General features: G+C 38.3%; 1 protein-coding gene across 1 annotated transcript in view; it reads right to left on the bottom strand.

Annotated features, from left to right (window-relative positions):
* Positions 1–17,870, bottom strand: part of MYO1B (myosin IB) — a 159,286-nt gene that overhangs the window by 28,995 nt on the left and 112,421 nt on the right. The window contains exons 13-16 of the mRNA XM_052659196.1: positions 9,072–9,176; positions 6,732–6,794; positions 3,080–3,280; positions 1,485–1,711 (exon numbers count right to left, since the gene is read on the bottom strand). Of these exons, the coding sequence (XP_052515156.1) occupies positions 1,485–1,711; positions 3,080–3,280; positions 6,732–6,794; positions 9,072–9,176 (596 nt within the window). The remainder of the gene's footprint in view (positions 1–1,484; positions 1,712–3,079; positions 3,281–6,731; positions 6,795–9,071; positions 9,177–17,870) is intronic.

The following is a 17,870-nucleotide window of genomic DNA, read 5'->3' as shown; positions in this document are numbered from 1 at the left end:
TTAAACATTTACAGTTATATCTGCCTCACCATAACTGTCAAATAAAATCTACATGCATATATCATATATGGACAACTAAATCTTACATAGTTTGACCCTAGTGTTTTCTATGATTTTCCTTTTTACATTTATAAAAATAATGCTTACTTTTTGGTTTAAGAACACACAGATCAATGGAACAAACTAGTGAGTTTAGATCTAGATGTCTACACATATATTCAACTGATTTTCAACAAAGGCATCACGGCAAATGAGTGAAAAATAGAGGTTTGTTTTTCTTTTTAATACACAGTGCCAAAACAAGATACCTATCTGGGAAAAATAGACCTTAAAATGAATCTGAAACTGAGTCTAAAAATAAAGATATATATATACACTTAAAATGATATATTCACAACATTGGAGTTTATTAATTAAGAATTCTTAGAGACCAATTAAAACCACTGAAAGAGAAGGAGAAGAAAGGAATTTTCTGGAGGTGAGGGAACATTCCATGTCTTGATCTGAGTAGTTGTGACCAAAGTGTATTCAGTGGTGAAAAAATAACAGAGCCATTCACCTAAGATCTGTACATATCACTCTATACAAATTATACCTCAATTAATAGAATCTTAAGGTTTAAAAAAAAGTTGACTCAAATGAGAATAACAAAAGACTGATTGCACAAAGCTTCTTGGTTCATATTTTTTGAAATTAGGATCCTTACCTAATATATGTTCTAACTTGTCTGCAACCAAACCAGGGGATGCTATTTACATTTGCTATGAACACAAATATTAGGGCAACAAGCCAAACAACGAAAATATTCTTCATGCTAACTTCCTCATAACTGAATTTTCAAAGACAACAGGAGAAAGTATGTGTGGGCACGCATGTGCCACATGAAACCTGACCTGCTAGACACACACCCTCTATTACCTAGTTCATCAAATACACACATCGCAAACTCTAATACTAATCGGCCTTTACTGAATGTTGAAATCTATGATGACCTAGAAGCAAAAAAAGAAACCAGATTTTTTAAAAGGGGTTCTTGTCTTGTTTTGAAAAAGTTCCGATTGTTTCAGAAATCATTACTTGAGGCACATGCTTCCTCACACAAGCCCTGCAACTCAGGTTGTCAATGGGCCAAGTCAATGTTACAAGAATCCAAAATGAATCCAACAGAAGAGTTTATGCAAAACCTTATCAGAAATAAATTTATATTTTGTTTCTTGTCTTTAAAAAAAAAAAAAAAGTTGAGAACTCCTGTGTGCCAACAACCCATTTAAGTATCTATTCCCATCGCCTGCCACACTTCTTTCCTTCTTGAATTCCTTATTTTGGGGGCACTGGAGTATTTTTCAAGTACACCTAAGACACCATATGATTCGAACTGTAAGTACTTGAGTTACTCCTCTGCTTTTTAAGCACACAGGAAAATGATCTTCCTAGTGAATGCCTTCATAGTTGAATGGCCAAAGAATTTTGTGTGCCAGAAATACCTAATGTAGTTTGGATTCTTGGTCTGTAGATTTTTCATCAGAGTGGCTACGGATGCTTTGAACTGTGAGCCGGCTGTAGGAGGCCTTTTCAGGTTGATCTTGGCAGGGTTTCCTTCGGGAAACAAAGATTTGATGAGGGCGTGTCCGGCCTTCCACATGGCTTGGGACAGGTCCCGATAGAGAAGGTCATTGTTCTTGTCCACAAATCCTTCCACTTGGTACAGCACCTATGAGCAGCACATGGGACTCAGTAGCTGATACGCTGCACACCAGAACATCAAACAGCTGTTAAAAATATCCTGAGACTATCTATACTGCAGCCTCTTCTTTCTCCATCAAAAAACCCTCAACACGCTAGTCACACTCTAATACCAAATTAGCCTCCAAGTTTAAATTCCATCTGTCTAAATCACAGAGGAGTTCAAAATAAATTCTATTACCCTTCAGGATTTGCAAGAATAAACTTCAAAAATGTTATCATAACATTTTCAAAGGATTTTAGGGATTTTTTGGGTATTCAATCATATTTTTGAGGTTTTACTTATATTTTTTAGTTTACATGTGCCAATTCGAGTGTGTTTAAAAGGAGACAGGGGAAAACACAGATAACACTGATATTTTTATAGACATCCTACACTGGCAGGGAAATTGACCAGAAAAGTATTTTTTAATAACATGGGCTAGTAAAGAAAAAAATGAAGTAACAAGTTCCAACATTTTGAAATTAAAGGTAATTTAGATACTATATACTTCATATTTGGGATTCCCTGGTGGCTCACTGGTAGAGAATCTGCCTGCCAGTGCAGGAGACTCTAGTTCAATCCCTGGGTCAGGAAGATCTCCTGGAGAAAGAAATGGCAACCCACTCCAGTATTCTTGCCTGGAAAATTCCATGGACAGAGGAGGCTGGTGGGCTACAATCCATGAGGTCACAAAAGAGTCTGACCATGACTTAGTAACTAAACAACAACAAAACAACTTCATACAAAATACAAAATCAGATTTTGTTTCTCCTTTGATGTTTGCAAGCTTATTTATAATTACTGTAGGGACTTCCCTAGCAGTCTAATGGTTAAGACTCTGCCTTCCAATGCTGGGGGTGTGGGTTAGTTTCCTCGTTAGGGAGCTATGCCTTGCAGCCAAAAACCCAAAACATGAAGCAGAAGCAGTACTATAACAAATTCAATAAGGACTTTAAAAATGGTCCACATCAAAAAAATAAATAAAATTTAAAAAATTAAAACCTTACTGTATGTCTTTAGTGACTGCTCATTTTTACTGGCAAATTTTTTATATGTGTCAATAGATCTTTTTTATAGGCTAGCTCTGAGCCTGAAAATAATAAAATTTATTTTTTAATATATACTTGAACTCTTTGATTAGGTCCGCTGGCTTTCCTTCAGATCTCAGTACTAGTAAGATTTTTCTCAGTATGGTCCAGAGTCTATGCCCACTGAACATTCATGGATTCCACGCCCCCTCAGCAGCTCCATTTATCCTCCAGAGCTGGCGCTGGTCAGAATGCCATCTCTGAGGCAAGCTGTCTGCTCTCCAGGGAGTAACTGTGGCCTCCCTGGGGTCCCGGGCTCCCACACCTTGCCAGCATAGTGCTGGATCCTGAAGCAGCTGTGAGGAAGGGAAGTGTCATTGAGGAACCGGGAGCACTTGCTCATCCTGCTCTCAAAATGCTGGTGGGTAGCGCAGACTTGGTTCAGCTTTTCCAAGAAGGTCTCATCCGTGACCGTGCCCGGCCTAAGGCACTCTTCATCCAGCATGGCCAGGATCCCGTTTGTGTTCTAGGAGAAAGGAAATAAAAAAGGTTTCCTTCCTTCCTCACTGTATTGTTTTCATAATTATTCCTAATTATACTGTTAAACACAATCAACTTAGTCACAAGAAAATCTGTTTTGTTACAACAAAAAGTGGAGAATCAAAACAAATACCAAAGAAAAACACAGGAATCAACCCCTTCCAGGGTGTCCCAGGTGTGTTGGAGGAGGGGGCAGGAGTGTCTTTATGAGGCTCCCCCCACTTCCCCTTGTCCATGGTGCCTCCCCCACAGAACAGGACGTAGACGTCACCTCAGCCACCTCAGCAGGCTGATGACTGAAACTTAGGTAGTTTAGAAAAAGGCAACTTATACCGCAAAGACCAAAAAACAAATCTGAAAGTCAGGGACTAGTGTGACACTACTATCTGTATAACATGTGGTCATAAATCACAAAGCACTGTCTTCTAAGGCCATTATTTAATTCGTAGCTTGAGAAGGAAATTGGTTTCAGATGTTTCCAAATTGCTCACGTGTTCAAAATAGTTTATTTTCTCTGGGAAAAAAAAGTGATGTGATTGGGATGCTGTTTTTAATGATCAATGCAATCAAGCTATATTTCAAGAATCATCTGTTTAGAATAAAATTCTCCTTTCATATTAAATTTCGAAATGGATGTTAAACATGAGTTGAGAATTTGCTTGCTGAGTATTCAGACCCTGTGATCATATTTATCCCAAGAGCTGTCAGCCCAACTAAACCCAATAAAAAATCAGGAAACTTCTACTTTGCTAAATAAAGGCTGTTGTTCCTTCGATTGCCCCTATGGGCCCACACATCTCCATTCCACGGAAAACAATCTACTGACCATCAGCCCCACCCACTTCCACTAGGGCAAAGTCTCATGGTTCTCCTTTTCTCTTTACAAGGCCATGACATCCTCTGACCAGCACTTAAACATTCCACACACAAAATCTGGGGGAAGTGTGGACTCTCAGCAATCAAATGTGTTCATAACATCCCCAGAATAAACATTATTGTTAGGTGTTGCTGAAAGGAAACATTTCCTTTATGTATCCAGGCTCCTAGGAGGACATGAGTTTCTTTAATCACATATGCAAGGGGATTTGGGGCTGAGATAATTTAGCTATATTAGGTGTATTACTATTGTTCCTTTTTTACCCCCTCCCTTCTGAAGGGAAACAATTAAGTGCAATGTTATATTTATGAAGAAAAAAGTGTTAGTCACAACTTCTGAAAGTTAAAATTCCCTCAGCAAATTTCTTCGGTCACAAAACTTACCAGAAAAACTTTTCAGGAAATCGATTGATTTTCTAAATTTTAGGCTACAGTTTTAAATTGCTTAGGCGGAATATCACTGTTCACAATCCAAAACTGTCCAAATTTTTCAAAACAAGGTTTACTTTTTAATTGAAAAATAATAATGGCTCATAATTTTTTTTTAATTCAATAATCAGAGGTGCAGCTTTCAAGAATGTTGTTAATACTGAAGGAAAAGATATTGGCGAACTATATAATATTCAAAAACATCTTGTTAAAGATGAATAGCAAACGACTTGTTGGACATTTAGAGCCTGTGATTCTATTGCTGAAACACAGCACTCATCTATGATGACAGCTAAATTTACGCATTGCTTCAGATTACTTTGTTATCAAGGTCAGGATCCTAAGCTTTTACACATCTTCCCGCAATCAATTCATTCACAATAAACTACAGAATATGATGTAAACACAAAAATCTTAGATTTGGAAAGGTTACTAAAAATGATGCAGGAACTTTTCACAGCTTAAGCCTTTCACATGCATAATTTGTCACCTGAAAAATCCCATGGCCTTCGGCCACCTGTGAAGTCATATACACTGTCCGTCACAACCTAAAGCAAGGCCGTGATCCATACCAGCCACCCCTGGGATCCTACATAATTCAGCTCCCGAGATGGTGCCTTTATCTTCCTTTACTTTAACTTGAACTGCATGGGGTTTTGTTGTTGTTTTTGTAAACTTTTTTCCAGTTTTAATGAGATACAACTGACATAATACTATGAAAGTTCAAGGTGTACAACATGTTCATTGATCCACAACAATATTGCTAGTTACCTCCTTCACATCACATAATTACCATTTCTTTTTCTGTGGTGAGAACATTTAAGACCTACTTCCTTAACCACAAGTATATATAATACAGTGTTGTTAACTCTATCACCATGCTGTACATCAGAGCCCAGAACTCATTCATCTTACAACTAGAAGTCTGTACACTTCGGCCTACATCTCCCTATTTCCCCTAAATGTTAGCCCTTGGCAATCACTATTCATTTTATTCTGTTTCTGAGTTTTTTGTTTTTAACTTAGATTCTACATACAAGTGATATCATACAGTACTTGTCTTTCTCTGACTTCTTTCACTTAACATAATGCCCTCAAAGTCCATCCTTACTGTCACAAATGGCAGGATTTCCTTCTTTCTCAAGACTGAACAATATTCCACTGTATATGTGCACCACATCTTCTTTACCCATTCATCTGTGGACGGACCCTTAGGTGGTTTCCCGAATCCTGGCTATTGTGAATAAAGCTGCAGTGAATACGGGAGGAAGATACTTCTTTGAGATCCTGATTCTGGTTTTTTTTTTTTGGATATATATACCCAGAAGTGAGATTGCTGGGTCACATAACAGTGCTATTTTTAATTTCTTGAGGAACTTCTATACTGTTTTCTTGTCTTTTTTTTTTTTTTCTCTCTCTACACTGTTTTCTATAGCGGTTGCATCAATTTATATTCCCACCATCAGTACACAAGGATTACTATTTCACCACACCTCACAAACAATTATCTTTTTGATAATAACCACTGAATAGTATGTTAAGAGGTCACTAGAATTTCAGGAACGGCATAATTTAATTGGGCAAACATCTTTTTTATTGATCTTTTCCTATGATCAGGGCTCTTATTTCCAGGAGCTGTGGATTGGACCTGGGATCCCAGCACATAAGATAGAACAGTCTATGTAAGGGCATAGCATCTGAGTGTCAAGAACGCTCAGATTTCACATTTCAAAAGGGTTGACTATACATCTCTTGCTCACCAATGGAAGACCATGCCTGCAGGACTTGCACCTGAACAAGCACTCATCGTGTACTAGATGAGTGAATGAATGAATAGAGGGCTCTCAAAATACAGCCTTAAGGGAATCAGTACATCAGAATGATCTATCAGCAATAGGACGAGCATGGGGGAGTACTGGCTGAGTATCAAAATGTCTAGCAGTCTATGTATGTGTTTAAGAACTGTGTGTAATTTCTTAAGCTTGTGATAAAAGTCTCCACAGAACTCTGTATTTCTCTAACATGTTCAAATACTGGAAATACCAAAGCTTAACATTGAAGGCAGTCAGATCATTCGTAACTAGTAAATTATACTGCCAAGAATTTGTTAGAAAACTGTACTTAATACTCACATTTTCTATTAGGTCACAAATGATAGCATTATTGAAGTACTCAATGTGAGTCCATTCTATGCCCTGAAAAAGAAAAAACAGAACATAATCAAATCCCATATAATGATGCTACAACACTACTATCTATAATACAAGACTTTGCCCATCTTACTATCTTCCACTTCCTCTCTGAAAATTTCCCTGATAAAAGTCAGTGTGGCAAATGTCATCTTCTGGTTCCCAAAACTCTGGTGATGCAGCAGTCTAGCACAGACACAATGGCACCCACTCCAGCACTCTTGCCTGGAAAATCCCTTGGACAGAGGAGCCTGGTAGGCTGCAGTCCATGGGTCGCAAAGAGTCGGACACGACTGAGCGACTTCACTTTCACTTTTCACTTTCATGCATTGGAGAAGCAAATGGCAACCCACTCCAATATTCTTGCCTGGAGAATCCCAGGGAAGGGGGAGCCTGGTGGGCTGCCATCTCTGGGGTTGCAGAGTCGGACACGACTGAAGCGACTTAGCAGCAGACGCAGAGACACAACTCGATTGAAATAAATGCCCTTGACCTGGGCTGAGACAGCCTCCCCTTCCAGACTCCCATCTGTGGCAATTTCCCATGCACTTTGCTGGCTCTGGGCCATTTACTCACCAGGCCCTCGGGTCAATATTACTTTGTATATATTTACAATGTTTATAAGGAAATAAGTCAGAACTTGAACCCAAGAATCTAAGGCCTAGATTTTTCTGTTCTTAATTTGTAATCACAAGGAAGAAATTCATTTTAGAGTCAACCCCATGTTTAGGGCCATTAACTATTTCAAATGTAAAAATAGAACACTGCTGAGAAAAGTATTTTCAACAGAAAGAAAAAATGAAAACCTAGGCACTGATTCTAACACTAGCTACAAAGCCAAAGCTGGGAGGCCAAATGTAAACATTCTGTATCTGCGTACACTCTGTCCATAAGTGTAAACATTTATTTTTCCTCTAAGGGGAAGAGAGCTAATTCATACTGCAAGGGAAGGATCTTCCTATATACTCTTAGAACTGGCTTAGACAATCTGTACAAACTGTTTTAAGTTACAGATCAAAGTTTGGGTATTCATTTTAGGATGAGAAGACAGGAAGAGAATGAATCTGGCTTTTAGGATGTTTATGTTAAAAAAGGTGTCATTCAAGTATAAAATGTTTCTAAAGCATGATATTAATTCCAAATGGTAAATAAAATATTTATGATTTAGTTTTTCAGTAGATGAGTTATTTTACTAACTCTCTGGGGATAATATTCACATTAGAAAAATCTATACTGAGAGGCCATAAAAAGAGGATTCTGTGTCTTTAATGACTTAAAATGACACTACAGAAAAATGGAGAAAAATAGGGAACGTTACTAAAATATTAAAGCAATAAATGAAAGGGAAACAGAATATAATCCAATACAGATACAATAAAATTTCTCCTTTTGTCTAAAATAAATACATTTATACATAGAAAACTGTTGGCTATTTTTTAAAAAATCAAAGGGTGAAAACCAAGTATGTGTTTTAAAATTAAGGATGAATGTATTCTGTAAATATTACTTGATTATTTTCCAACTACATCTAAATGAGATAACATCCACAGCACTAGCATTAATACCTGCTTTTTATTAAAAATTTTAGAAAATCAATGCTTTTAATGAGTGAACAAAGTCTTAAAATATTTTCAAATTTATATACAAGACTTTTTTGGCGTACTGTTCTCTTAAATTTGGGCAAATGCATAACGTCAGGTAACCACCACCACCACAACCAGCCTCCAAATTTCCCCCAAGCTGCCCCTCTGTAGTCACACACCTATCCCCTGGCCACTACTGACTATTATGTCTCTATCACTGGTGCCTCGACAGCTCTGACTTCTCTAGAATGACATACAAACAGGCTCATACATATGTAGCCTTTGAATCTGGCATTTTTCATTTAGCAAAACGCATCTGAGGCTCCTTCATGCTGTTGTGTATCAACAGTTTGTTCCTTCTTATTGCTGAATACTAGGGCCTTGTACAGATGTACCACTGTTTTTTTGTTCAATTATCTCAGACTAGTTTCTTAACAGGGTACTATTTCATTTCATTGCACTGGAATCCTGTGAGACTCAAGTCCATCAACTGATGTCCACTGAGCACCTACTATGTGCTGAGCACTGTCCTGCACCCACAGCAAAGAAGTTCCCAGTCAGCTTAGATGTCATAACAAACAGGCTTTAAAAAGGTACTTGATACATCTGAATGTAAGGTCATGTCTGAATAGTCTTCTGAAACCAGAATTTGTATTATGAGTTAAAAAAAGGAATACTTAAAAACTTTTTTCAACATTACCTCCCGTATATACTCCTCTTGCTCTTCTTTAAGAGTCAGCTCAATGAAGATTTGTTGCAGCTTTTCATTACAGTAATTGATAATGAACTGCTCAAAGCTGTTGTCCTGTGTGGAGAAAAATGAAGACAGCCTTATAAAGCATGCCAGCAGCGCTCCCACGACAATGCAACTCTTAACATCTCACTCCACGAGAAACGTCACACACTGTCTTGCGGACCAAACCGCGGCCCAGCACACAACTCCCGGACAGATGCTGGCACACTGTAGGCACATGAGTCAAGTGAATGAATGAAGGATACACAAGTTATGCAGTTTATAGAGAATGAAGAATTTTAGTTGACAAATAAGCAGCCCACACATGGTAAAAATGAAAAGTAAATACATTCCCCACAGAAGATCATCAAAGAAAGTGAGATTCTTCATCTCAGTCATCCAAGTTCTCAGTCTTCCATTCTCAGGTGAAACTCTGGAGCTCAAGAAATTCTTTCTTTCTGAAAGAGCTCTTACTCCCCCACCCAGGGTCATATCCCTTATTCTGACTCTTACATACCAGCACTTGTGAAAAATCATGTTATGTGTATATAAGCATGTACATGTGTATTCACACCTTTGATTAGTTTCATACTAATTGGTCTCACTAGATTTTACATTTCAAAAGTGTTGACTATACATCTTTTACTCACCAATGGAAGCCAATGCTTGCAGCAACTTGCACCTGAACAAGCACTCATCATGTACTGGATGAGTGAATGAATGAATGGAGGGCTCACAAAATACAGACTTAAGGGAATCAGTACATCAAAATCATCTCCTAGCTAAAAACAATCTCCTCTCAGAAGGGTCACAAGTGTATCACTTATATGATTCTCAGAAGGGTCACAAGTGTATCACTTTTATGATTCTCAGCAGTTTCTTCTTCACAGCAGAGAAGAAGAAAGATCCATTCTTAAACCATTTCTGAACAATCTGCAGCTCTAATGTATTGCTGTACATACAGAGGGCATAAAATGCATGTCTGTTGGATGAAAACACCAAGAACCACACCATTCAGAAAGAAGCACCTCTGGGAAATAAAACTTGTGATTTTCACTCTCTCCCCCTCTTTGCACAGAGAGGACATGGTGGCAGTGAGTGAGAGATGGTGACCACACCACTGACTCTTCTCCCACTGCGTTGGACAGTCCTGGCCTTGAGGTTAAGAGGGGCCGCCTGTGACGACAGAACTGAAGCTTGCCACTCTGTGAATATTGAGCAGCTGCCTTCAAATCTCTCCAGAAATGATGAAATCAAAAGTCATAGGTTTTTGAAAGTTGATCTTTCAAAATGAAATTTAGTTCAACCAGGACAAATTGTAAAACGATACCTGGGAGGGAGCACCTAATCACATACTGTCCTAGAGGTTGGCTAAGGATCTCTACTCACTAGTAAACTAATAAATCCAGGGAAATTTTAAACTCTAAACCATAAACTACACATAAAATATATTATCACTGATTAATCTTTTAGTGTTAAATGTTGAAGATAAAAGTTGTGGTGGTTTTTTTTTTTTTTAAATCCTGAAGTTTCTTATTTAAAAGGCACACAATTATCACCAGAACATTCAATCAATATAGTCCTGGACATGAAGGTCATTCCCCAGCACTCATTTTCATGAAAAGTTTTAAAAACAAAGTGCTCCAATTCTCAGAGCTTAGTCAGTTTGACTAGCAGCTGATGTTGGTCTGATATATCAATAGATGCCTCATTATAATCAGTATAAGGCCATTTACGAGAAAGCCTGGCTTTCCTAGTTTGGTAAAATTTATCTGTAGACAGTGCTACTACCCCAAATTAACACTTGTACATAAAATTAAAATTTTAGAGATTTATAGGAGCAGATCTTTGTTTTTGTTTTTTTTTTTAATTCACGGAGTGAATCCTTTCTGTTATTTAACAGGTTTGTACCCATGGAGCTATTTAAACAAAATTATGCTAATTTTCAGATGGTAACTAATGAGAAGAAGGGAGGGGAGAACAACTGGTGTCCTTGACACAGTATGTGGCTGTCAGCAGCTGGAGGTATGCTTCTAGAACAGGACTACGAAATAAATACACACAAGCGAATTAGGAACCAAGGCAAAGCTTCACAATCACAACACAACCTAAGGCGTAAATCTGAGCTAAAGTAAACTTCCTCTCAATTTTTATAAATTCTTGTACGAACTTTTTTGTAAGTTCTTCTATAATACACTTCATATCCACACACAGTTAATCAATGGCCATTTACTGCAAAGACTTCACACAGTTGGAGAAGCTATTAACACAGGCGCATGCAACACCCCAGCACTGCACAGTTCATACTTACTGCATTCTGGTGCACAAAGGGACAGATTACACAAAATGCAGTCAGTTCTCAATCTGCAATGAACTTCTAAAAGTAAACACTGATGGATATTATTTATTGGTACATATGAAAGATTTTTTCATCCAGGGTGTATTTCTGATTGGCACAAAACTTGAGATCAAAACACGTGTCCCATCAACAGGATCACAATACCTACCCTACATGTGGTATTCTGAATTGGAGTTCTGCTAGGTGAGAGCTACTCAGGATAAAAACCATTTGCCTGAAATAATATGTCATATATCCTGCTTGAAGTCCTAAGGCTTCAGAATGTAGTACTTCTAATACTAAATTATCAGCAAAAATAAAATGTGTCTGACATATTCACTCAAAGACTTGGGGACAAAGTCGGCAAGTCACCAAAAGAGTAGAGGTTCATCGAGATCCAGGGCACCCCTCCCCTTCCCCACCACAGTGACCCCTTCCTGTGGTGCTTGTGTTGTGTCCCCTTCAAATACAAACAAGAGGGACAGGAGAGTGTTCTGTAAATAGCCTAAGAACAAAAACGACTCTGACCTCAACTTGCTGCTTACAGAACAAAACTCAAAATCAACAGCACAGTCAATAAGGCAGAAGCCAGCTTACTTCCAAGAGAAACACCTTGCATTTGTTGCAAACCTACCTCACTGACCCCAAACATGCCATGAACTGTCAAAGAGTGATTCATTACTGCTGAAAATGAAGGCAATCATATTTCCTGTGATTAATGTTTAAGTTGTTGACAGTGTCCCAAATTTGGGGGAAATGAGACTTCACAAATCATTACATGTAAGTTGCAAAAAATTACAATTTGCAGAAAATTAAAGAACAGTCTGTTACTAGCTCATACAGGTGCAACTTGCACACACTCAGTTTCTTCATTTATATAAGCATTAAATATCACCAGGTTCTTCTGCTCCCCTTTAGAAAAGCTAAACTGAGTCAAGGAACTATCACATGAATATGTAGGTGCCAAAGAAGCTTGGAATTTGGATGTTTTTTGGCTTGTCCAGAACTGCGGGTGGCCAGCAATCCCTGAGCTGGTTCTCTCTTGTACACGACAGTCCTGTGAATCAAATTCTCCAAAGGAGGAAGTAGGCAGGAGCATGTTCTCATGAATGACTCACCTCCTCTCCTTCCAGTTTTCTATCCATGCTCCACTCATGGAATTTTTCTCCATTGTCTAAAGTACATTCATCCCTAAAGACTGAAGGATAACACTAAAACTCTTGGCACAAGAACATACTGAATTTTCCACTAGACAATCCCCTTACTCTTGTTGGACTGCTCTAGAAAACACAAGTAAACAGCAAAGTGTCTGGGTTCTACACCCTTCTACACTGTTTACAAAGTGCAGACTGGGGTAGTAAGCACTCATTGGATTTAGAAATATAAAATACACCAACATTTTAAAATCTAGGCCTTTTATTAAGAATTCTAGAGTTTGAGTCCAGCCTTTCAACATCAAAAAACCCCATAAATTCATATTCCCAAAATTCATAGCCAGTTTATACTCATGTCAACCATGAGCTTTCTACTTGTAGTGATTTTGAAAGATGAATCAAAAATATTGGCCTATTATCATATTTGTATATTCTCAGCAATAAAGAAGGCTAATGATGTCTTATACTCTTTATAAATAATAAACATTGAAAGGAAGATGTAAAATAAACGAGGTAGCTCCTTCAACTCCATCATTAGGATGGTGGGTGGGAAGGATTCTGCAGATGAACTAACCTGCCTACCAGTGCAGGAGACACAAGAGATGTGGGTTCGACCCCTGAGTCAGGAAGGTCCTCTGGAGGAGGGCATGGCAACCCACTCCAGTATTCTTGCCTGGAGAATCCCACAGACAAAGGAGCCTAGGGGGGCTACAGTCCATAGAGTTGCAGAGTCGGACACGACTGAAGCAACTTAGCATGCAGATAATGTACGAAACAGGGGGGGCAGTTCAAACTCAAAGATCATAACTTACTTCAGCAAAAAGCACTATTAATTACATATTTAATCGATATTTCCCATAGCTCAACACTTTCATCTGAGGTCAAAGTTTGGATGTAACAGGTTGGGTGGGGGTTCCATATTTTACATACAATGGAGTCTTTTGCATAACAAATGAAATAGTACATTTATCTAAAAGTTCTAAAACTTTGTTACAACACTGTTTTAGACATTGGGCTGTATTATTGCTTTAAAGTGTGTTGTTGGTCTTAGCAAAGGTTTACTCAGCAGAAAACACTTGGGCAGTCCCCATTTATAATGCTCTTCCTACAGGAAAATACAATGCACTTAACAATCCATTTTCAAAAATCACAATGTCAATAAGTGGGCCCCAGATCAAGAGCCACTTTTTTTTCCCCAGAAAATTAACTTTGTAAAAAAAAAAACAATCCTCAGAGTAGGAGAGAAACATTTAACATTAAATATTCTCCTTTTCAAAAGACACTCACAAAACTGACTAACTGAAGCTATAGAAAACTTCCCTTTAAATACGTAACATTTTTCTTTCCAGTACCTACTCAGATATGGTCAATATTAGAAAAACAGCATTCTGGTTCTCTGAAATACTTTTTAAATACGTTTTGACTTAAAAAGTTATAGCAACAACACTGACAAACAAGCATATACATGTTATGAACTATAGTAATTCTCAAAATTAATGAAAATTAATTTTCATTCTAAAATCCACTTTCAATCATCTCCTTCCTCTTCAACTATAAGTTCTCCAGCATATAAAGGACAAAATTAAATACAAAAAGCTGGAACAAAAGATATTCCCTGCAACTAGAATCAATCTTCTTTTAAAAAATATTTTAGAAAACAAATCCTATAATCATTAGATGAACTTACCAGTTGGTCTCACACTGACATTTCCCCAAGTATTAGTTAGATTCTTTAATTTGAAACAATCATGGCACCTCGCCGATCACAGCCTTACTACATATGGCCACTTTCAATGAGGTTCTGAGAGCAAGATGAGTAAGAATGCCTGATTGCAAATAACAGCATTTGGCCTGTGCAAAACTAGCTCAGCCACATGAGAGGTAAAATATTCAGTCACTGCTGTCCTGCTTTGGTCTATAGGACACTAACAAGAGTTCCCCAGTAAACCACCTGTCCACTCTATTAGATAAGTACTTAGAAAAGAGTTGAATCAATTTAGATTGCCCAGCATTGTTCTGAATTCAGTTTCACTTTTTTTTAAAGAATAGCATTTGCTACTTTATGGAGATGCTATAAATATTCCTCAGAAATCTAAAGGCATGTTTTCAGTTATAAGAATATCCAAGCTTAATTGTGAAGATTTGGAGTGTCTGGATTATAATTCTCTTCCTTTGCAAAACTGAATATGTTCTACCAGGATGTATAGCTAGATTTTTCTCCTCAATGAACTTTAATTCATTTCACCTTATTTTTGGTATCAATGTTCCACTAATCTGTTTTCCAAACTGACATTAGATCACGTGTGGCCAGCAAGGCACAGCCATTCACCCAGCTGGGACTGGAATGTTTTGCAGTCAAACGCATGTGTCATCATCCCATGGTTTAATGCATCAGTTTCCCTCTTCCGTTTAGAGACAGACCAAAGTAAATGAAAGGTTTCCACCAGCTCAGCTGAAAAACATTCTCATGGGAACTGTCAGTAGGGTCAAGAGGCAGAATTAGAAACATTTAAAAAAATTCCTTCTAGCCCTGTACAATTTTTAAAGTGATGCCCAGGGCTTTCCAAAAGGCAGGACCTTAATTCCTGCAGCCATTTTTCACTGAAGAAAAAAGAAAGAATTTTTTCTATATTCTATGAGTTTATTTTCACTTGAGTGTACAGTATCACTGAAATTTTCATTTTTGCACTGATGTGGATTCTGAATACCTCCTCTTAGGTCATACTCTGAGCCCTTGCACACAAGTGTATGGTACTTTTACGTCCTCAATTATCTAGGTTCCTAGTGTTCAACCTGATGAGCTCTGACATTTCCACATGTTCCAATTTTGCTGAGAATCCAGAAAAATGTATAATAGGATCTGGGGTATTTGTGTGAATACATTAAAAGAAAAAAAAAAAAAAACTTTCTAATTCTGAATCAAAAAGCAGGTAAACGTATCTTAAAAGAGCCCAACCAAATCCCTCCTCTGCCTTTGCCCCAAATAAGTTCATTTATAAAAGAAATAATGCATAAATAGATTATTAAAAATCAAGATGCTTGAAAGATTAACTGAGAAGGTTTAGACGGGAAAATGGAGAGAACAATTAACTATAATGAAAAACAAATCTTAATTCTCTTAAGAAATGGTGGGGGGGAACCCTATTTACTGATTTACGGCATGGAGAAGGAAAATTAACTTCTAAAGATTTTATGGCCATCATAAGATTTGCTGTAGACATACGACTGGTTGGATCTGGTCTGTTTAAAAAGAGTAAAAGTATAACCGATTTGGTTTTAGGAACATTATATACACACAGATTAGGTTTAGGTTAAGATGAATTGTGTGTGAGGCAGGACATCTAGTGCAGAGGTCAAATGGCAAGGACACCATATAAGCTTGGAATTTACAGTTCACACTGAAGATTCCTGTTTATAAGAGCAACCTTGATGGCACATTGGAATTACCTGGGAGCTTGAAAATACTGCTGCTTGGACTCCATATCCAGAAGTTCTGATCTATTGGTCTGGGGTGCAGCCCAAATAGTTAAATTTTCCAAAGTTCCCCAGGTGAGTCCAATGTGTAGCTAAGTTTGAGAACTATTGAACTGGAGTCATGATAGAACATTGGGTTGGGTTCATCTTCCAGTAAGCTCTAATTAGCCGTGAGAACTTCAGAACTTTCTTCTGAAGGAAGACCATTTAGAAACATAATGCAGGCATTTTCAGAAAGTCTATAACTATAACAATGTTGAGGAAAACGGTGATAAAACTTGCAGAAGGAAAGCATGTTCGGAAAGGTAGGCTTGTAGAAAAACCTGAATTAACCATAAATGAAAAATATTCCTGGATTGCTAAACGGTGTCCCACTCAGTGCTAAGTTACAGCAAGTTTCCACTTGGAACGTCTAAATCCTGTTATGATTAGGTCTGCTTGCTTGCTGTTCGCTGGTTTAGTCACTAAATTGTGTCAGACTCTGTGTGTCCGCATGGATTGTAGCCCACCAGCCTCCTCTGTCCATGTAATTTTCCAGGCAAGAATACTGGAGTGGGTTGCCATTTCCTTTTGCAGAGGATCTTCCCAACCAAGGGATCAAATCTGTGTCTCCTGCACTGGTAGGTGGATTCTTTACCACTGTGCCATCAGGGAAGCCGAATTAGGTCTATAATAAACACTTTAAAGAAGAAATCTAATTTCCTGATCACAGCTTCCTACCAGAGAGAGGATGTGTCCTCAGCCAGCAACAGACTCTCCATCTTAGGACCAAGACCATAAGCTCCATTCAGGCAAGGAACATCTTTGCCTTGCTTACCACCAGCATTCTGGCTCATTGGAGGTACAGAATAAACCCTGGGGAAATGACTCCCTCACTTACACATGGTCAAACTGCTCATGAGGTTTAACTCAGCGGGGCAGGGCATGGCAGGTCTCTCTTCCCAAGGCTAATTAGAGCTCACTGGAAGAGGAAGCCAACCCAATGTTCTATCATGACTCCACTATCCTCTTTAAACAAACGTTCCATGTACTGTGACATGACACCAAACACTCGCCCATTGGCAAGGATCAATGAATTTTTTCTGCCAAAGCAAAAATAAAATTAATTTGATCTGAGAAATATCAATGAATGGATTTTTTTCCCCTAATTTTCTAGTGAGATCTCCACTTTTGCCCTGCACATGAAACCATCTAAATGAAGATAAGCAACATGCTGGGTAAGAAACCTCTTTCCCTGCCAATGGTAAAGAATGACTTGACATTTAGTGCCCATCAAGTGACAGTAACCTGAGGTTTTGCTGGAAAGAAACTAATTTTAGCACCATGACTTATGAGTCTACTCAGGCAATCCTTCTCATGCACAAATCCCAAATTCTTCCTCTTACCAAGGGACGGGGAGCTCTCCTTTTCAGAGTCTGCTAAAGGGACACCAATATAAGCAGACACTGTGCTGAAGTGCAGTCTTCGAGGGCAGCAGGAAGCACAAAAGTCCCTTGCACTCTTCTACCAGCACACAGATGAACCCTGGGAAGGCGGCCCACAATGCCCAGGGGCTTAGAATAATGACAAACGTGCAGATATAGGGAGCATTTCGGACACTTTAAGCATTTGGGTTTTTTCTTTGTCTCCAGATACTGGGAACCATGTGAGTTTGGGGAGAAAAGTAAAGAAAAGCCCAGTAGAAGGCCTTTTTAAATTATTTATCAAAGAGGCCTAAGATTTAGGTCCTGAGTCTGACATATAGTAGCCATATAACCTTGGGATAGTTATTTGACCTTCAAAGCCCTGCTGCTGCTGCTT

This window comes from Budorcas taxicolor, chromosome 2 (assembly GCF_023091745.1).
Source record: "Budorcas taxicolor isolate Tak-1 chromosome 2, Takin1.1, whole genome shotgun sequence".
Classification (NCBI taxonomy): domain Eukaryota; kingdom Metazoa; phylum Chordata; class Mammalia; order Artiodactyla; family Bovidae; genus Budorcas; species Budorcas taxicolor.
The sequence above is the reverse complement of the archived record's forward strand: the minus strand, read 5'-3'. Positions and strand labels throughout refer to the sequence as shown.